The sequence below is a fragment of the Calliphora vicina genome, chromosome 5 (genome assembly GCF_958450345.1).
Source record: "Calliphora vicina chromosome 5, idCalVici1.1, whole genome shotgun sequence".
Lineage (NCBI taxonomy): Eukaryota > Metazoa > Arthropoda > Insecta > Diptera > Calliphoridae > Calliphora > Calliphora vicina.
In genome coordinates, this window is record NC_088784.1 from 59350608 (window position 1) to 59368427 (window position 17820).

The 17820-nt window shown below is 30.5% G+C and overlaps 2 protein-coding genes across 4 annotated transcripts; one reads left to right on the forward strand and one right to left on the reverse strand.

Moving 5' to 3' along the window:
* Positions 1-3321: 3321 nt before the first annotated feature.
* On the forward strand, positions 3322-5796 carry LOC135960949 (uncharacterized). Of its 2 annotated transcripts, none has more exons than XM_065512376.1 (2): positions 3322-5164; positions 5580-5796. In XM_065512376.1, the coding sequence occupies exons 1-2, from the start codon at positions 3400-3402 to the stop codon at positions 5681-5683; spliced, it is 1869 nt and encodes a 622-aa protein (XP_065368448.1). In that variant the 5' UTR covers positions 3322-3399; the 3' UTR covers positions 5684-5796. The 2 variants fall into 2 exon arrangements, with proteins under 2 accessions (XP_065368448.1, XP_065368449.1); XM_065512377.1 differs by having other exon boundaries at positions 3322-4345.
* Positions 5797-6960: 1164 nt separating this feature from the next.
* Positions 6961-17081, reverse strand: sax (saxophone). Of its 2 annotated transcripts, XM_065512178.1 has the most exons (11): positions 16987-17081; positions 16549-16669; positions 16299-16334; positions 16016-16091; positions 15734-15950; positions 10557-10783; positions 10266-10480; positions 9986-10208; positions 9631-9818; positions 9335-9560; positions 6961-9273 (listed from the first exon to the last, which is right to left on the reverse strand). In XM_065512178.1, exons 1-11 carry the CDS (start codon positions 17045-17047, stop codon positions 9124-9126), a joined length of 1740 nt encoding a protein of 579 aa, XP_065368250.1. In that variant the 5' UTR covers positions 17048-17081; the 3' UTR covers positions 6961-9123. The 2 variants fall into 2 exon arrangements, with proteins under 2 accessions (XP_065368250.1, XP_065368251.1); XM_065512179.1 differs by lacking the exon at positions 16299-16334.
* Positions 17082-17820: the final 739 nt, after the last annotated feature.

Genomic DNA, 17820 nt, shown 5'->3' on the forward strand with positions numbered 1-17820 from the left:
GTAAAATATCACAAAACAAACGTTTTAAATTGATTTATAATAAAATACAACTTATTGTTACAAATTGTTGTTCGCGTACTTTTTGGATATTTTTTTAGATTGAGAGTAAATGTATTTTTACGCTCTAAATTAAAGTTACTGGATAATTTTTACTGGAAAGTACGCGAACACACTTATTAATATCGCAGCCCTGTCTATTATTGATAAGACACAATCTATATATATAAAAGAGTAACGTTACTGACTGACTGACTGACTGACTGACTGACTGACTGATTCATCATCGCACAGCCCAAACGGCTGAAGCTAGAATCACGAAATTTTAACTGCGGGTTCCTCCCTCCCCAAAACGATCCGATAAGAAGGGATTTTTGGAAATTCGAACGTTTAGGGGGTAAAAAAGGGTAAAAACGGGTAAATTCGGTAACCTTATATCTTCAAAACTAATAAAGATACAAAAAAACTTAAAATAGCATGTTACTCCATTTAAAAAATAAGCTGACAGGTGTTTCGTACTTTTTGGAAATTCGAAACTTTTAGGGGAGAAAACGGGTAAAAACTGTATTTTGGTACTTTTTTTGCACCCTATGTATCTTTTAAACCAATAAACATAGAAACAAATTTTAAATCGTATTCTTTAACTAACAAAAAATAAAAAATATAAGTTTGGTACTTTTTGGAAATTCGAACCTTTAAGGGATAAAAATTGTGTTAATTTTTGGTACTTTTTCATAAAATATGTTTTTCTATAATTTTACATAGACATACGAATATTTTATTATGAGCTCCCACCACGTTACAGAAATTTATTTGAATGAAATTGTACCACCTCAATGGGGATAAAAAAGGTACCAAAAAGGGGATAAAATCGGGAAAATACATTATATTTGAAATTATTAAGCCAATTTTGATAATTTTTTTTAACGTTGGTTCCTGGATTCATACAAAAATTAACTAACAGGGTGTTATTTGGAACTCGAGTGCCAAGGTGTATATTGGGCCAAATCCGGGTAAACAGTTTGGTACTTTTTTTAAAACATATTTATTCTTGGGCACATTAACACAGTTTTTAATATTTTGATACAGGCCTGTAGCATAAACAATTTTGGCAAAATGGAATATTTTTAAATTTCAAACTTGAGGGGTGTTCAAGTAAGAAAAGGGAAATTGGTACTTTTCTCCTAATGGTACTTTTTTAAAATTTAAATTATTTCAGTTATCGACATTAAAGTTAGCTGATATGTAATTGAGTGAAGTTAGTGTTAGGAATAGGGGATCATATTTAGGTACCAAAATGTGTGAACTGTACTATAGGTACTTTTTTGTTCATCTAATGGTACTTTTTTGAAATTTCTATAATAATGGACTTAGAAACATGAAATTAAACATATATGGTCCTAAGTGAGTGAGAATTATAGGGGGAGACTTTTTGGTACTTTTTCTTTATTGGAATGGTACTTTTTGTAATTTCTTCACCAATGAACCTAGAAACATGAAATAAAGCTTATATATAAACCGAGTGAGTGGGAAACCACAAGTGTGGGTTTTTTGGTCCTTTTTCTATATTCTAATGGTACTTTTTTGAATTTTCTTTAACAATGGACTTAGAGTCATGAAATTAAGCATATATGGTCCTAAGTGAGTGAGAATTCTGGGGGGAGACTTTTTGGTACTTTTTCTTTATTCGAATGGTACTTTTTGTAATTTCTTCACCAATGAACCTAAAAACATGAAATTAAGACCGGAGTGAGTGGGAATCTACAAGTGACTGCTTTTTGGTACTTTTTCTATATTCGAATGGTACTTTTTGAATTTTCTGTAATAATGGACATAGAAATATGATGTTAAGCATATATGGTCCTAAGTGAGTGAGAATTCTAGGGGGAGACTTTTTGGTACTTTTTGTTTATTCTAATAGTACTTTTTTGAATTTTCTATAACAATGAACTTAGAAACATGAAATTAAGCATATATGGTCCTAAGTAAGTGAGAATTCTATGGGGAGACTTTGTGGTACTTTTTCTTTATTCGATTGGTACTTTTTGTAATTTCTTCACCAATGAACCTAGAAACATGAAATAAAGCTTATATGGAACCGAGTGAGTGGGAAACTACAAGTGGGTGCTTTTTGGTACTTTTTCTATATTCTAATGGTACTTTTTGAATTTTCTATAATATAATGGACCTAGAAATATGAAATTAAGCGTATATGGTCCTAAGTGATTGAAAATTCAAGCGGATACTTCATGGTACTTTTTGTTTATTCTAATGATACTTTTTTTAATTTTCTATAGCAATGGACTTAAAAACATGAAATTAAGCATACATGGTCCTAAGTGAGTTAGAATTCTAGGGGAGACTTTTTGGTACTTTTTCTTTATTCGAATGGTACTTTTTGTAATTTCTTCACCAATGAACCTTGAAATATGAAATAAAGGTTGTATGGACCAGAGTGAGTGGGAATCCGCAAGTGGCTGCTTTTTGGTACTTTTTCTATATTCTAATGGTACTTTTTGAATTTTCTATAACAATGGACTTAGAAACACGAAATTAAACATATATGGTCCTAAGTGACTGAGAAGTCTAGGGGGAGACTTGTTGATACTTATTCTTTATTCAAATGGTACTTTTTGTAATTTCTTCACCAATGAACCTAGAAACATTAAAAAAGGTTATACGGACCCGAGTGGGTGAGCAACTACAAGTGGGTGCTTTTTGGTACTTTTTCTATATTCGAATGGTACTTTTTGTAATTTCTACACCAATGAACCTAAAGCCATGAAATTAAGCTTATATGGACCCGAGTGAGTGGGAAACCACAAGTGGGGGGTTTTTGGTACTTTTTATATATTCTAATGGTATTTTTTTGAATTTCCTATAATAATGGACCTAGAGTTTCTAAAAAATCGAAGAATTTCAAAACCGCGGTTTCGGTTTTAAAAAATTAAAAACTGATCGGTTTCGGTTTTGTGATAATTTATTAGATTTTAAGTATTATAGAAACAAAATTAGTTGATAATATAGGAAATGATATACAAATCTAAAATTCAAACTTGACGGGTTATGGTTTAGTGAATGCGAATTTAAAAGTGATAATCAATGGTACTATTTCCTTATTGCAATGGTACTTTTTGAATATTTTATAATAATAAACCTAAAAATTTAAAATTAGGAACACATTTTGCATTTTCTATAATAATGGACCCAGAAATATGAAATTAGACATTTACAATTAGATTCACAAAGTGAGACTTGATAGTACTATTTCTTTCTTCTAATTGGGGTGGCGAAGCGCACCGGGTCAGCTAGTAGTATATAATTTTGTTTTTAGTTTTCGCTTAAATAAATTAACATTGGACATATATATTCATACCACAAAGTATATTTCATACGTTCGCCATGGATTGCATTTTGGAAAACGCATTTACAAATACAGACATTTGGGAAAATATTTTTCAGTATTTCAATCTAAGAGAACAGATACATTTGACACATGTTTGCGGGCTATTTCGTCATATTATAACATCGACGTGGAAAATAAAATGTAAACAATTGAAATTATATCCAATAGATGCAAACGCAGTCTTAGTTACAAATCATGTAGACAATATAGAACGTTATAATGCCTATTCAGATCCTATGTATAAATTGGGTTACAATGATTGTAAAATTGCAGACGTTGCCAATAAATCAAGCATACTCTTAAATTGTGATGAAGTAAGAGAACTTTTGGATATGAATTTCAGTAATGTCAACAAATTGCAAATATTGGAAGAAAAGAGTGAAGCTGAAAACGAAAGCACTATTTTTAGTTTTTTAATACAAAATCAATTTACAGAATTAAAAACCTTAAATTTGTTTGGCATTTACAGATTGAGCGTAGAAAATCTAAAGAGCATAAAAATGAGTTGCCCACAGTTGAATACATTGATTCTAAGCCATTGTAATAGAGAACATGGAGTTTTGCAAGATCATAACGGAATTTCCACAATTGCCAGTATGAAAATGTTGAAAACATTAATTGTAAGAGAAAAGCACATTAAGTATGAACTAAACCATATTATCGACGTTATTATAAAGTTACAACATGTGGCACAATTAGTTTTTAAAATAAACATCGTTGGGAATAATTCAGATATCATTTCTGAGAAGTCAGCACTCAATCGCCATGAGAATATGTGTGAACTAATCAGTGTTAATTTGGACGTAGCTAATAAAATGTCTATTCCAGTAATTACAAAGTCAATACTTAGGAATTTCGAAAATCTTGGTGTATTAGCAATGTCTTCAAGTAATTCTCCTCTTTCTATAAATCGAAACGTGTTGGAAGATTTAACGAAATCATGTAAGCACTTAAAAGAGTTATACTTGGAATTTTGTTATTTAGATGATTTTGTCCCTATGCCTTCGTTGGAAAATCTTACCCTTGTAAATTGTAACTATATAACTTGGATAAATTTAAAATCAATTTTAAGCCAACAAAATTTAAAAGCATTCACATCATTTTTTACCCGATTTTCTGATAACTTTGTACCCTTTTATATTGAATCACCTTTGGAATATTTACGTATTGAAACTATGGAATACGATTTTAGGGAAGATTTTAAAAAGCTTTTGTTATACAACAGCAATCAGATGGAAAAGTTAAATACACTTATTTGGCATGATTTTACATTGTGGTTTGAAGACAAACCAATTGCAATGCATCTTACTCTACAAGACACTTTTCATAATTTACAATCGCTATTTATAGATTTATCTGTAATCGCATTTGATGATATTTTGGAAATGAAGGGTCTCAAACAGTTGGCCTTTATTGAAAACGAAAATTCAATCGATCTTTCAAACCTGTTTACGATTTTTAAGCATCCTACGTTGAAACAATTTTCATTTTACACTCGCAATTTGGAATGTAGCCTAATAGTTCCTATGAATGAGTTATTACCATACCAAACAAATTTACGGGTTGTCCAAATTCCACTCGATATGTTCAATAAAGTTCGAAATATTTGGTTTAATATGTTGTCGACAAATCCTAAACTACAACTTGCTTGTTATTTTCATGAATGTAATGTCATTAATTATACATATTTGAAAGATTTGATCGAGAGCGACAAATTTCCAGCTAGAATCAAATCTATTAAGATATGCGACTTAACAATTGGTAATTCTTAAATATTTCCGTAGGTCTTTAAATATTACCACATTCGATCATTTTGTAAATTGTTACAAGTATACAAACATACTTTATAGTTATTTTATTTGACCTTTTTATTAAAATTTCAAATGATATTTATTTAAGGTCTTCTTTATAAAAATCTTTAGTGTCATTTCAGTATTTCGCTACATCATTGTTTGGCATCTTCAGGAAATTTTTTTTTATTTTTTAATTTTTTCCTGAAGATACTACACAATGATGTAGCGAAATATTGAAGTAAAACTATAAAAAAATTTTATAAAAAATATCTAAATAGACTAAACTACATGAAATATTATGTGCGTATATGGTAAAATTTTTAGATGACTAACATTATTTAAAGACAGTTTTAATTTATTGTTATTTTATTGTTTTTTTTTAGATTGTAAAAGTTTTAAAGAAAATCCGAATTCTGTAATGGATATGTTCATGGCAGCCAGACAATATTGTAACCAGCTTAATGAAATGATGTACTTAAAGCTTTAAAACGAAAATGACAAATGGATCTAATTTAAAATAATGTACTGTAATTTTTATTAATATTTAATAAATTAAATTAAATAGTTAAACAAATTCAATAAAAATTAGTTAAAAAATCATTGGCGTGACTTCATATTTCAAATCAGCACAGGCTAAATATTAAAGCTCCATTTTATGTTTTGGTAGATATCAGTCAAGTTCGACAATAGGTATGTATTACAATTTTTTTTCAATATTTTTTAAAACAAAACCATTTTCATCACATGCCTGATTATTTAATATTAAACAAAATTCTACGAAAATAAATCGACCATATAATAAAATTACATACTCAAATTGTAATTTATATTTTGTTATAAAAAATAAATCACTGATAATAACAGTTTATGTATATGGTATGACCTTGATTAGGTTTTGTTTGCTTTGGTGAGAAACAATTTCAATTGTGGTTGATCTTAATAACTTACCATTCTTTCTCTTTTATTTACATATAATAACATATTTTTATTCATTTTTAACAGATTATAGAAAGAATATGATCGCTCCGAGATCGGTCGAAAAAGTAACAGAATTGCATTTTTTGAAAAATGTTCGACCTTTTTTCAAAATCGTTTTTTTGTGAAATTGGAAATTTGTGTTAAAATCTTGAATAAATAAATTAAAAATTATTATTATTATTATTTTCGCAGTTAGTTAGCAATTAAAAGTTGTAACCTGAATACTAAAGCTAAATTAACCAAGCTTAAGTTTGTTAAGATGGATGACAGTCTAAGTGTATACAACAAGAATGCCACTAACCCGTTATTTCTCTCCAACCAGTTTTTATACTAATGGATCGTTTCAAAATGATATAACATCTTATGCTATCGTTAAACGAATATCGGAAACAACGTCTTACAGACCATACTGGAATTTTTACGGCTGAAATTGTAGCCATTAAAACTGCCATTACATGTTACTCACATTGCGAGATGGCTTTGATCTGCACTGATAGCTTAAGTGCCACAAAGGCTTTAATTAACCATAATAATGCCTATGATAATATCCTACAATATAATACTCTTACTTGTTCAGGATTCTTAAATATTTTACAATAAAATATAAGTTTTTTCTATTCTATTAAATATATTTAAAACTTGTTTCTCCTTTAAACTTACACATGTTTTTCCTTTATAAAAGTTTCAGTATTCGGCCAAATTTTGACCGTCCGAACAAAATTATTAAAACTTTGAATTGAAACGATTCCGAATAAAATGTGACAGGCCTGATAAATTATACACGAATTTTATATTATGAATAATTAATTAAGTTTATTAAATTTAATATACATATTTATATATAGTATATATTTTTTATATTTATTTTATTAATACTAATTTTAACTACATACTAAGTGTTGGTTTTTTTACATTAACATTCAAAAAAATTTAGTTTTGTACAAATGTTTGTATACAACATTTCATATATTTCTTTATTTAAACTTAATACTAAAACTAACTTACTAATTAATTGTTTATGTTTACTTAACTAAGGTATTAAAAATAAATCTTAATTTAGAAAAAAAGATCTTATTGTTTAATACATATTGAAAATTAGATATTTTCAAGTTTTAGTACAGAGTGTTTGTAGTAAAGCAAAAATATAGTAAGTAGTACAATAGATTTTAGTTAATTTGAAATAAAATTAGATTTGAAAATGGCACATGATGGAAAAGTTTAACATGTAAATTAAAAAAAAATACGATAATGGAAGCATGATTAAAGCATAAGTTTTAGTGTTTCTAATTTTATAAATTTTAATAAAGGTTTGTTTATTTCTTAAGGCATTGTTGATTTGTGAAAAAAGGCACAATGTCATATTTATGTAACCATTTTTTTAAAAAAATTACAATAATTACGTTTTTAAGGCCAAAATATTTCTTTGTCAGTATAGGGTTGTGTGTGCAACAAAAATTAAAAAAAAAACGCTGTATAATAACCCGATTATTATTTATAATACATACATATAAATAGAACTACTTTTAAATAAAGTATTTTTGATTAGTTTTTTCCTCTATCAAATATGTTATAAACTCTAAACTTAAACATAATTTCATATTGTATAATAAAATTGCATATTGTATTTTAATTTCTATTTCTCTGTTTTTTTATGTATAAAACTTTTTTCAACGATTACGTTTAAAGAATTTACATCTACACCGGTATGAAAAGAATACTAGTTGAAATATTATATTTTAGTTAAAAATTTTACTTCGTATGTATTTGTCAGTGGCAAATAAAAATCGCCATGTGTTCAGTAATACTGAACAATCTACGAAATTTTAGTTCTGTTGGCAAGCTGCATCACAATAAGGATGCTGACTGACATTTAACGAAATACATGCAATATTAGACTTATTAGGAGTACAGAATATAAGTTAAAAATTGTATGAATATTATCGGGTATGTGGAAATTAAAGCCTTGGTGACAAAATAAAAAATCGTATCGCTTTCAAAATAAATTTCTACCACATACCTGAAAAAATTACAAACAATTTAACATTTGTATTGAAATACCTGCAATAGAACTGGGATAAACATTATAATCTTATCAATCACAAAAGAGAAAATTTCTGTGGATTGCTAAAACCAATTTTAATATACCAAAGAACGATCAAGCATCTGAATGTTGTTTAATTTTTCAAACGCTATTTTGTAAAAAAATAAAACAAACTGTTTCGAATTATTTAACCAGAAAGTCAATATGAAATATATATACATATACATATCGTCCCCTTAATAAAACAATAGTGTATAAGCATAAACTCGAAATGGCAAACAAATTATACACTATTGTTTTATTAAGGGTACTATATGTACATAGATACCTTCATTCTAAAACGTGCTAAGTATAATAATGAAAAATACTAACTAATAAAAACCAAATGGCGGTACCTGGGAATTGAATTTAAAGGATTTTGATAAACTCTATTTTTGCCAATAATTTCCGCAATATTAAAAATAAATTTTGTTAAAAACAATTTTGGAGAAAAATGTATTGATAAAAAAATTGAGAGAGAAAAAATTTGGTAACCGATTTTCTCATGTATGAAAGTCATTTGTGGGCTTCGGAAAATTGATTTCAACAGACAGATGGACATTGCTATATCGACTCCGCTATCTATATCTTTATGGTATAAAAAATATATCGTCAAAAAGCATCTATATATCTCAGAACTCTATTTTTATACTTAGCATCTTACAAAATGGAGGTAACGATATGTATTAGACAAAAATATGGTGTAGTAAGTAAAAACTAAAACATAAACGTTCTAAATCTGGCAGTCTTTTCGACTGAATCGACAACATAGAAAATTACAATAAACTGTTAAACATTTAAGAAAAATTACTTTCGCAATGTTTGAATTAACCAAAAAAAATATATAGAAAATTGAACATGTTTGTCATTTAAACACAAACTTCATCATAATCTAGACGTAGTTTTTCATCTACGGAAGCCAATTTATGTATAGTCTTTTTAATACGCAAGGCAGGTAGGCGTACATTTGGATTTTGATGCCAGCATTCTTTCATAAGTTTTGACATACCCGCCAAAAGCTAAAAACAATGAACATTACATACTAAATTCAAAACAATCAAAAAAATACTAAATACTTACTGGATCTGAACTCCAACGATTCGGTATCGAAGGTCGGTAATTATCCACACATACCACCTTACGCATATCCTCAAAGCTGGGATCAGATGGCACGACATCATAGAATGGTACTTTATACTCTTCAGCAATCCCACATGATATGGTCCGTCTGCAAACTTCCCATAATACTAAGCCCAAGGCATAAATATCTGTGCGTCTTAGAGCTTCAAAATTATGCATGTCAATACTGCAAATAACAAATGGTACAATAAGTTTCAATTAAACATTCATAAAAATAAGTATAATACCGCTCTTACCTTTCTTCTAAAATTTCCGGTGCCATATAACGTTTTGTGCCAACTTTAGGATTATTGCCTAGATCTAGTTTGCCCGTAACATTTGAATGCATTACAGCTAAACCAAAGTCCGCAATGACACAGGTACCGTTTGGTTTAACTAAAATATTTTTTGATTTTAAATCACGATGAGCCATAGCAGGTTTTCCCTAAACGATACAATTTTCATTATAACAATGTAAGCATACTCAACCCCATTATCACATGTATGTTTAGTTATATTTTAACCTTAAGTTATACTGACAGTTTTCATTCAAAAATTATTTTAACCGACAGTATAACTATAAATTAAATGTATAATGCATTTCAAGTTTACCTCAGTACCAAATATTTCCGTGTGCAAATGAACTAAACCGTTCGCGATTGAAAGACAAATTAAAATCATATCGCGATGACTTAAGGCGTTCCGGTTTAAATGATCGAATAGAGAGCCATGAGGGTAATAATGTGTTAGTAGCCACAATTGGGTACATGAGTTACGTGAAGTCATATCTGAGCCAATAAAACCTAAAATGTTCTCGTGACGCAGTAACACGGTGCTAGATAGAGATAATAAGATTTGAAATTAAAAAGTTCTGCTAGATTCGTCAACTTACCTATAAATTTCAGTTTCTCGCTTCCAGGATTCTTCGTCACGACTGAAAAAGATTTTCACGGCAATATTTTCACCATGCCAGTGACCACGCCATACTTCACCATACTTTCCCCGTCCAATACACTCAACAAGTGTTACTTGTTTGGCTAGTGTTCGTTGTATAAGTAAAGGCAAGCCAGAGCCCGAACCCGAAGTAACTGAATGTTGTAAATATTCCTTTATGGTTTGTAAGGAAATAAAATTTTAGTTTAAATTCAAATTAACTAAATTATTAATTATTATTATTATATACCCTTAAGGTACTATCTCCAGCACTGGTAACTCGCAATAGTTCATCATTTACCAAATAGGAATCCGGATCTTGTTTAGCCCTGGAGTATTCTAAGCGCTTACGATGTGTTCGTCTAATGAAGTATATTGCAATATAGGCAAGTATTGAGATGATGACGAATGGTCCCAATATAGCAAATGTCATCTTTAGTAAATTGCTACTGTCAGCGCTTAAATGTGTTACTTCAGCTGTAAACAAATCATGTAAATATTTACTATAATTACATATAGAGTATTCAAAAACCGAAATCGGAAACCGGTTATTATGTTTTTTCTTCTACAAGCTGTTTTTTTATATAGATTAACCGATACTTAAGAACTTTTTTATAATTTCAGCTTTGCTATGACCATATTTTCTTATATAAATATCGAAAATCTCACGCTGATTGCATCAGTTGAGAACGGCTGCACCGATTTGGCTAATTTTTTTTAAGTGTTCGCAATAGTCCACAAAATTTTCTTACAGAAAGAAAAAATTGTCCACGCCCACTAATACGCCCAATGATAATTCGAATGAAATCGGAATTATCATTCAATTTGGACCATTTTTCATTTGCCATTCATGAAAGACATCCAAATATTGTTCATTTAGCAGTACATCTGACAAATGGAAACAGAGTGTACTTTACTGAGGAGAATGTAATACGAGTTGGTCGAATGTCATCAACAACATTGACCAGATTTTTTTAAATGCGCCGAAATGTTGAATTTGCCCAAACGCTGCAATACTCCGAACTGCCAAAATATTATACTTGGAATCAATCGTCAAAGAAATTTCAACGGTGGAAACAAGGAAATCCAGTTCCCGGTTTCCCCCATTTAATTCCTACCGACGCATTATGTCGCATTTACACAGTCCATCCAAGAAACGATGATCGTTTGGGATTAGTGTACAATGGCGTATAAAAATTCTTTGGAGCTGTCGTTACCCCTAAAAAACGTTTGGAATAAGCGAAAAAACTCATGTCAACTAACTGGTATCAGATAGCAATTTCACAAATTTGCTATATCTGGGTGCAAATGTTAGGTTAGGTTCCATGGGCAGCCACTCGTCAAGCAGCACTCTTGGGTCCATTCAAAACTGATCCCATTCTGATACCTAAGGGGTTGTTGTTGTAACAGTTCGACTGTGACCGATTGCTCTTTCCTGGGGAAAAAACTTTTGATTTGTACAGCTATCGCTGAGTTGACAATCTTTGGCCGAATATGATTCGGGTCGTTCCGGAATGGAGATCCAATTGTCGTGGGAACGTGGGATCCAAGGGGTATAATACGTCCGTTGTCTCCGAGTTAAACCAACCAGATTCTCTGCTGAAGGAGTACATGCGTCTAAGATTCATCGTTGATAGCTCATCCAAACATGATATGAATGGGATTCCGAAGATGCGTGCCCTCAGGTTTGTCAGTCTCTTCCTATTCTTCATTATGACAGCTCCTAAAGTAGTCGTTGTACCGTAGGCCCAGTGTTCTAGCATGTGTCCCAATTACACAGTGTCCTGTAATAAAGGAAACAATTAGCCTTATTTGCTCACGACGAAATTCCATAAGTAGATTCGTCCTGCTGGCATCATATACGGGCCAAGTTGACCTCGTTGTAACACAGGAAGGTTCATATAGTTTCAACTGTACAGCCGCCATCTTGCCTAACTGAACTAGGGAAATACCATAAAAGTGCTATACAATTACCCTGATTTCCATCGTGTCCAGGAACCCATATAAGCATTATCCTAGAATGTAGAGGAGGTAGACCTTATAGCGCCTGTAATCAGTATCGTGATAGTCCTTAGAACTCGTTCAACGGCCTTCCGATGAGTAGCATTATCCAAGGCAAGGTGGTCTAAAGTCATCGATCTTGTACCTCCCATTTCGTCTTTTGGGGGTTCACTCTAAGTCCACTCGAAACAGTCCACTCAGTGTACTTAACCAGATATTAATACCGCAACATCATCAGCATACGCTACTGTTTTGATCCTTTTGCTGTCCATCTTGAGCAGCAGGGTATTCATGACCATAATCCACAGAAGTGGAGATAGTACACCTCCATGCGCGGTTCCACGATTGTCCACTTTTTAAACACTAATGCCGCCTAAGGTAGAACATAGGTCTACTCTACAAAAGGTCACTCGGGGCTAAATCCGAAGAATAGGGCGGAAGAGGGAGCAATTCGTAGCATAATTCGGAACAGTTCGTGGGCTATTATGAGAAAACGCGTCAACCATCTTGAGGAAAGCATTCTCATGTCCAAGTTATCGCTCAAAATTTAAGCCACTGAGCTATGTGAGATGCCTATGGCTTTCACAATCTACGGCCACAACGAAATTCAATTTTTTAATATTGCAATTGATGATGCAGAGTTCCCATAGTATTTGGTTTGAGTGATGTTTTTTCCCCAAAAAATAATGCATAATGAGCACACGAAATTCCCTTTTTTCCATTATCTCCTTAAGTCACGCGTAAAGTCTCCGAAACTGAAACCGAAAACCGGTCAACAAATTTAATATAACCCCGTTAACCGGTTTTTTTTGGAAGACAAAAACCGAAACCGTTTAACCGGTTTTTTTAAGACAAAAATCAAAATCGTTTTTTTCAAAAACACACTTTTTCTATTAAATTTGCCGGTTTTTTGGTCTAGTCACTAGACTCTAGTCACGCTATATAATGATGCAGCTTATTCATATTTTGATAGGAGACAACTGACAGATAGATGCTTGTTGACGATTCAAAATAACTTTGATGATGAAAATAATCACCCCTATCGCGAATCAATATTTCACATGAAATATGTTCCCTTTTCCCATTTTTCGTTCATAAATTTTGTTCACGTGAAAAAATTCCCCATGTTGTGAAATTTTTAGATGGAATTTTGTAAACAATAAACAGCTGTTACGAACAAAATCAACTATTGTGAATTAAAAGTTTAGGGGAATATCACGATAGCAATTTTCCCTTCGAGGGAAATGGATATTTCATGGGAACATAAATTTAACAAAACAATTTTTAGTGCATGCCGAAGAATATCTTTACATTGATGAAAGTGTATACACCGAAGATGACAACATCTTTATTGAAATTGAAGAAACAGAAAGCGAATCTGAAGATGTTACTGAAAAAGGGAAACTGGGTAGATGTACCTAACAAAATAAGTAATACTATTTAATCTCTTAAATATCTTCTTAACCCAGATATGCCGACTGAACTACATGTAGTTCTTGTTTACAGGATACGTCACGTTTATCAAAATACCATTTTTTTTGTTCACATACTTAGTACTCACCAATACCTCATGGCAGATTGTGTGATCGCATTATTTTTTGCTACTATTTTTGATTTATTGTATTTTTAATTTGTGACATGATACCACCATTATATTATGTTATATTATGAATTTGTGATATTTTCATAATGCCCATATTCAGTCATTATGGACATATGGGCTAATCCTGCGTGACGAACGTTTCATTCGTACACGTTTTCATATTTAAATATGAAATTTTTTGGTTTTTCAAATAAGATACCTCCAACGTATACTATACACTATAGTGAGATTTAAGTGCAATTCCAAATGGCATAAGACATTTCCTTTTAATTACCATTTCTTGCGAAATAATTGATCGCAAAATTTTGTGACGCACGTTACAAAAAGTGGAAGTAACTTTAAAAGTTGAAGAGTTTATTCGTAACTTTAGCGAATTTGGCATTAAAGCACACAAAATCTTATTCCTAAAAGAAAGATGAATGAAAGAGAATTCTAATATAACTTATTTGCATGAACAATCATTTGCCGTTTTCATAAAAAGCCGAGAACATTTTGTTACGCACGTTACGTGACGCTCGTTACAAATTATCCAGATTTAAATCGAATGGTCAAAAATATAGCTGTCAATCGAACCATCTTGTTAACATTTCAGTAATTATAAAAACACATTAAAAAATTCAATTTTTTTGTATAAAAAAAAGATATCTGACCTAGTGTTGGATTTGATAATCATTTTTGTATGAATGACCATTAAAATACATTTTGTTTATATATAAAATATAATATACATATCAAGTCTAATATTACAATTAAGAATTCCAAGTTTGATTCATTTAAAAATTTTTTGTTGGTAGACTGTTTCTGGGACTTGCCCATATGTCATTTGTACGGAAAGTAAAATTTTGTACATTTACAAGTGAATAAATACTATATTTTATTGGAATTTATATTTATCAAGAGTATGTTGATTGTTATATGCATGAATGTTTCATTATTGCGTTTTAGTTTTGTTGTTGTGACCCCAATGTCCTATATATAGGACAACTTAAAAAAACAACTTTTTTCAATAAATTTAAACAAAAAACTATAATTGCACTGTTTTTTATTTCTCATTTGCTTCCAAAATAATATAAAAGTACTTTTAAAATGATCAAGCTCATGCCTTCGGCATATCTGGGTTATTGTAACATTTTTATCGACATATAACTATTAAGGCATATAACTATTTAAAACAATTGGAAAGCTGTTTGCGGAATAGTCTTATTGCTGAAAAAGAAGCGAATTTAAAGCAGGAAACTATTTTTTATTTTTTTTTTAAACGATGCTAATTAGATCTTACGAAACATTATTTCTCGTAAGATACTATGTATCAGTGAATTTTTAAAGTGTTCCTTTAATTTATTTTATATACATATATTTATGAAATTGGAATGATCTCTTTTTGTTGTTTGTTATTATTTAATAAATATATAGTTTTTTATTAGACCTTCCCACAGGCGAACACCTCTCAATAATGGACAAATTTCAGGCGGCCGTAGCTGTCCTCTATAGAGAGTTTTCAATGTACATATATATGTATATGTACATATATTTCAATGTGTTACAAGAGGAATGACAAGATCAATATACACCCCATTTTTTTGGTTGTGGGAAAAAATATGTTGCACAAATCTTTCAGAAATACTAGAAATTAGAATTGAAAAAATCAGCAAAATGTGTCTATATATGGTTGAAAAGAAATATGTATACGCGAACACTTTACAAGTAAAATGTTTTAGGCACATCTATAGAACGTATAGGAAGCTTTACAATCAGTAAGATTGTTGTTTATATTTACTATTTAAATTTTTATATCTAAAAACAACAAATTACTATCTGCTTACCATTTAACGGTGGTAATTCAGGAAATTCACCATCATTGCAATAATCGCCTGCACAACATACAACATTTATATAAGCCTGAGTATTACGCTTCCGTGGTCCACCCATAGTATTTATAGTATTCTGATTACAGATTAAAGGAATCTGGTCAGGGGTTGTTGTACAACCGCGTGTAACTCTCTCTTCACCAAACGCATCGCGTATTCGTGACTTGTAACACTGCAATAAGGTATTAAATATGTTATATATTCTTATACAAAGTTTGTAATAATAAATGTACATACCTGTATAGCATTCTGGCACATATGGGCATGCTGTGACGGATCGCGACATGGAGCTTCACACGAATAACATTTGAACCTAAAATAATCAATCGTGAATATTAAAGAAAATCCAAGCTTACTTTTTATAAGGAAAAATTCAACAGTATTCTACAAACTAAATATGTAATAACAAATGTAAGAATAAAACAAAGCAAACAGCAATTTTTAAAATTCCAGCAACAAAACAGAAACTTAAATTTGAGAATCAAAACAAACTCCAATAACAAATGATGGGTGGTTTTACCTTCTTTTCATGCGTCTTTTCGATTTTGAATGTCTCCTACAGGGGTTTATTGTTTTGTTTATTAATATTTTTATTTTAGCATACGAAGGAGGAAAGCATTAAGAAAAAAGAGTAGGAGGGAAAATAGTGGGAATAATAAAATAGAAATTTAAGTAATATTAGCCTTAATAGTTCTTAAACATATGAATGTTTATTACTCATAAATTCATCAATTTTATATAATTTACAAATATTTCTGCAAACAACCTACCTTGGATGAGTTTGTATAGAATTTTGTACAGGCACTACGGAAATCTCCTTGCTATTTGAGATTGGTACTTCCAAATCCATATTTTCCTGATTTTCATCTAACAATAGATTACTTATTTCACCTTAAATACATACAATAATATTAATGGTAATTGATTATTAAATTTTCCAACACAAATCTAAGATATTAACTAAAATATTTCGAAGCCCTGGCGTTCCTTATTGTCTTTTTTATAGATTGACAGTCTGCTGTTTTTTTTAATAAGAACACAAACAATACACACACACTTTTACATATTATTAAGTTCTGCCAGCAGCGTTTTGCCTTATTTTTTAGAATGCGTTTCAATGTTCGAAAACCATAACTTTTATATTTAAAATATTATTTTTCGATTGTTTTTCTTTAACAAATTAGTTTAAATAATGCACTTTTTAATACCTTTTGCATTTTTTATGTATAAAATCGTCAACAAATAAATTAATTTTATAATGGCAGCCATTATCAGTGACGACAATTTGGCGATTTCACCGCTAAATCCATCAATGTTTAGCGAATAGAAATAACTCCAATAGCTAAAATCCCAGCGATTTTCAAAAGATAAAAAGAAAATGTTTTTGTATGCCCGTAACTCTATGTATTGGCAGCCATCGACTATTCGAATGTTTTCGACTATTAATATTTTTTCGGATAACGTAATCTATTGTTCTACGTTTTTGCGAGCAAAAAGTAGATTTTAACTTTTTTTACCAAAAGACAATCGACTTATTACGTACAAAAACAATCGATTACGAAAAATCTACATTTTAAAAATCGAAAAATATGTTTTTTTTCATCTATAGAACCCTAGTAAAGCTGGGTTTCCGCATACACTGTAATCGTCGCCGATAACGAAAACTTAAACAGAAAAACGTTGGTGTTCGTCACCGTCTCGTTACTGAATTATTTTCGTTTCAGTTGGGTGCGTTGCTGCATAAAACAGAAACGAAATTATTTTTTAATTTTGGATGTCGCACATTAAATAGAATTTCATTATTTTTGACAAAATCTATTATTTTTTCCGTCCAATAAAGAAAAAAAAATTTTTTTATTCATTTTGATTTTCTTTAAATTGGAAATAAAAAAATAATTAAAATAATTTCGTTCCTACAGCACCGAAAACAACCTACTTGAAGTTGTTTTCGTTCCGTCCCCAAATGACAGGTTTTTCGTTACTGATCGGTGCCATTTCGTTCCCCATTTTCGTTGCCGATTTCTGAAGCGAACTTTTTTCGG

Bases quoted from the DNA above. Each gene is read 5' to 3' on its own strand.
- LOC135960949 (XM_065512376.1), top strand. From the start codon at position 3,400: ATGGATTGCATTTTGGAAAACGCATTTACAAATACAGACATTTGGGAA. The intron at 5,165-5,579 runs GTAATTCTTAAA...GTTTTTTTTTAG, and splicing joins GATATGCGACTTAACAATTG to ATTGTAAAAGTTTTAAAGAA.
- sax (XM_065512178.1), bottom strand. From the start codon at position 17,047: ATGGCTGCCATTATAAAATTAATTTATTTGTTGACGATTTTATACATA. The intron at 16,335-16,548 runs GTAGGTTGTTTG...AAACCCCTGTAG, and splicing joins TCTATACAAACTCATCCAAG to GAGACATTCAAAATCGAAAA. The intron at 16,092-16,298 runs GTAAAACCACCC...TGATTATTTTAG, and splicing joins AAAAGACGCATGAAAAGAAG to GTTCAAATGTTATTCGTGTG.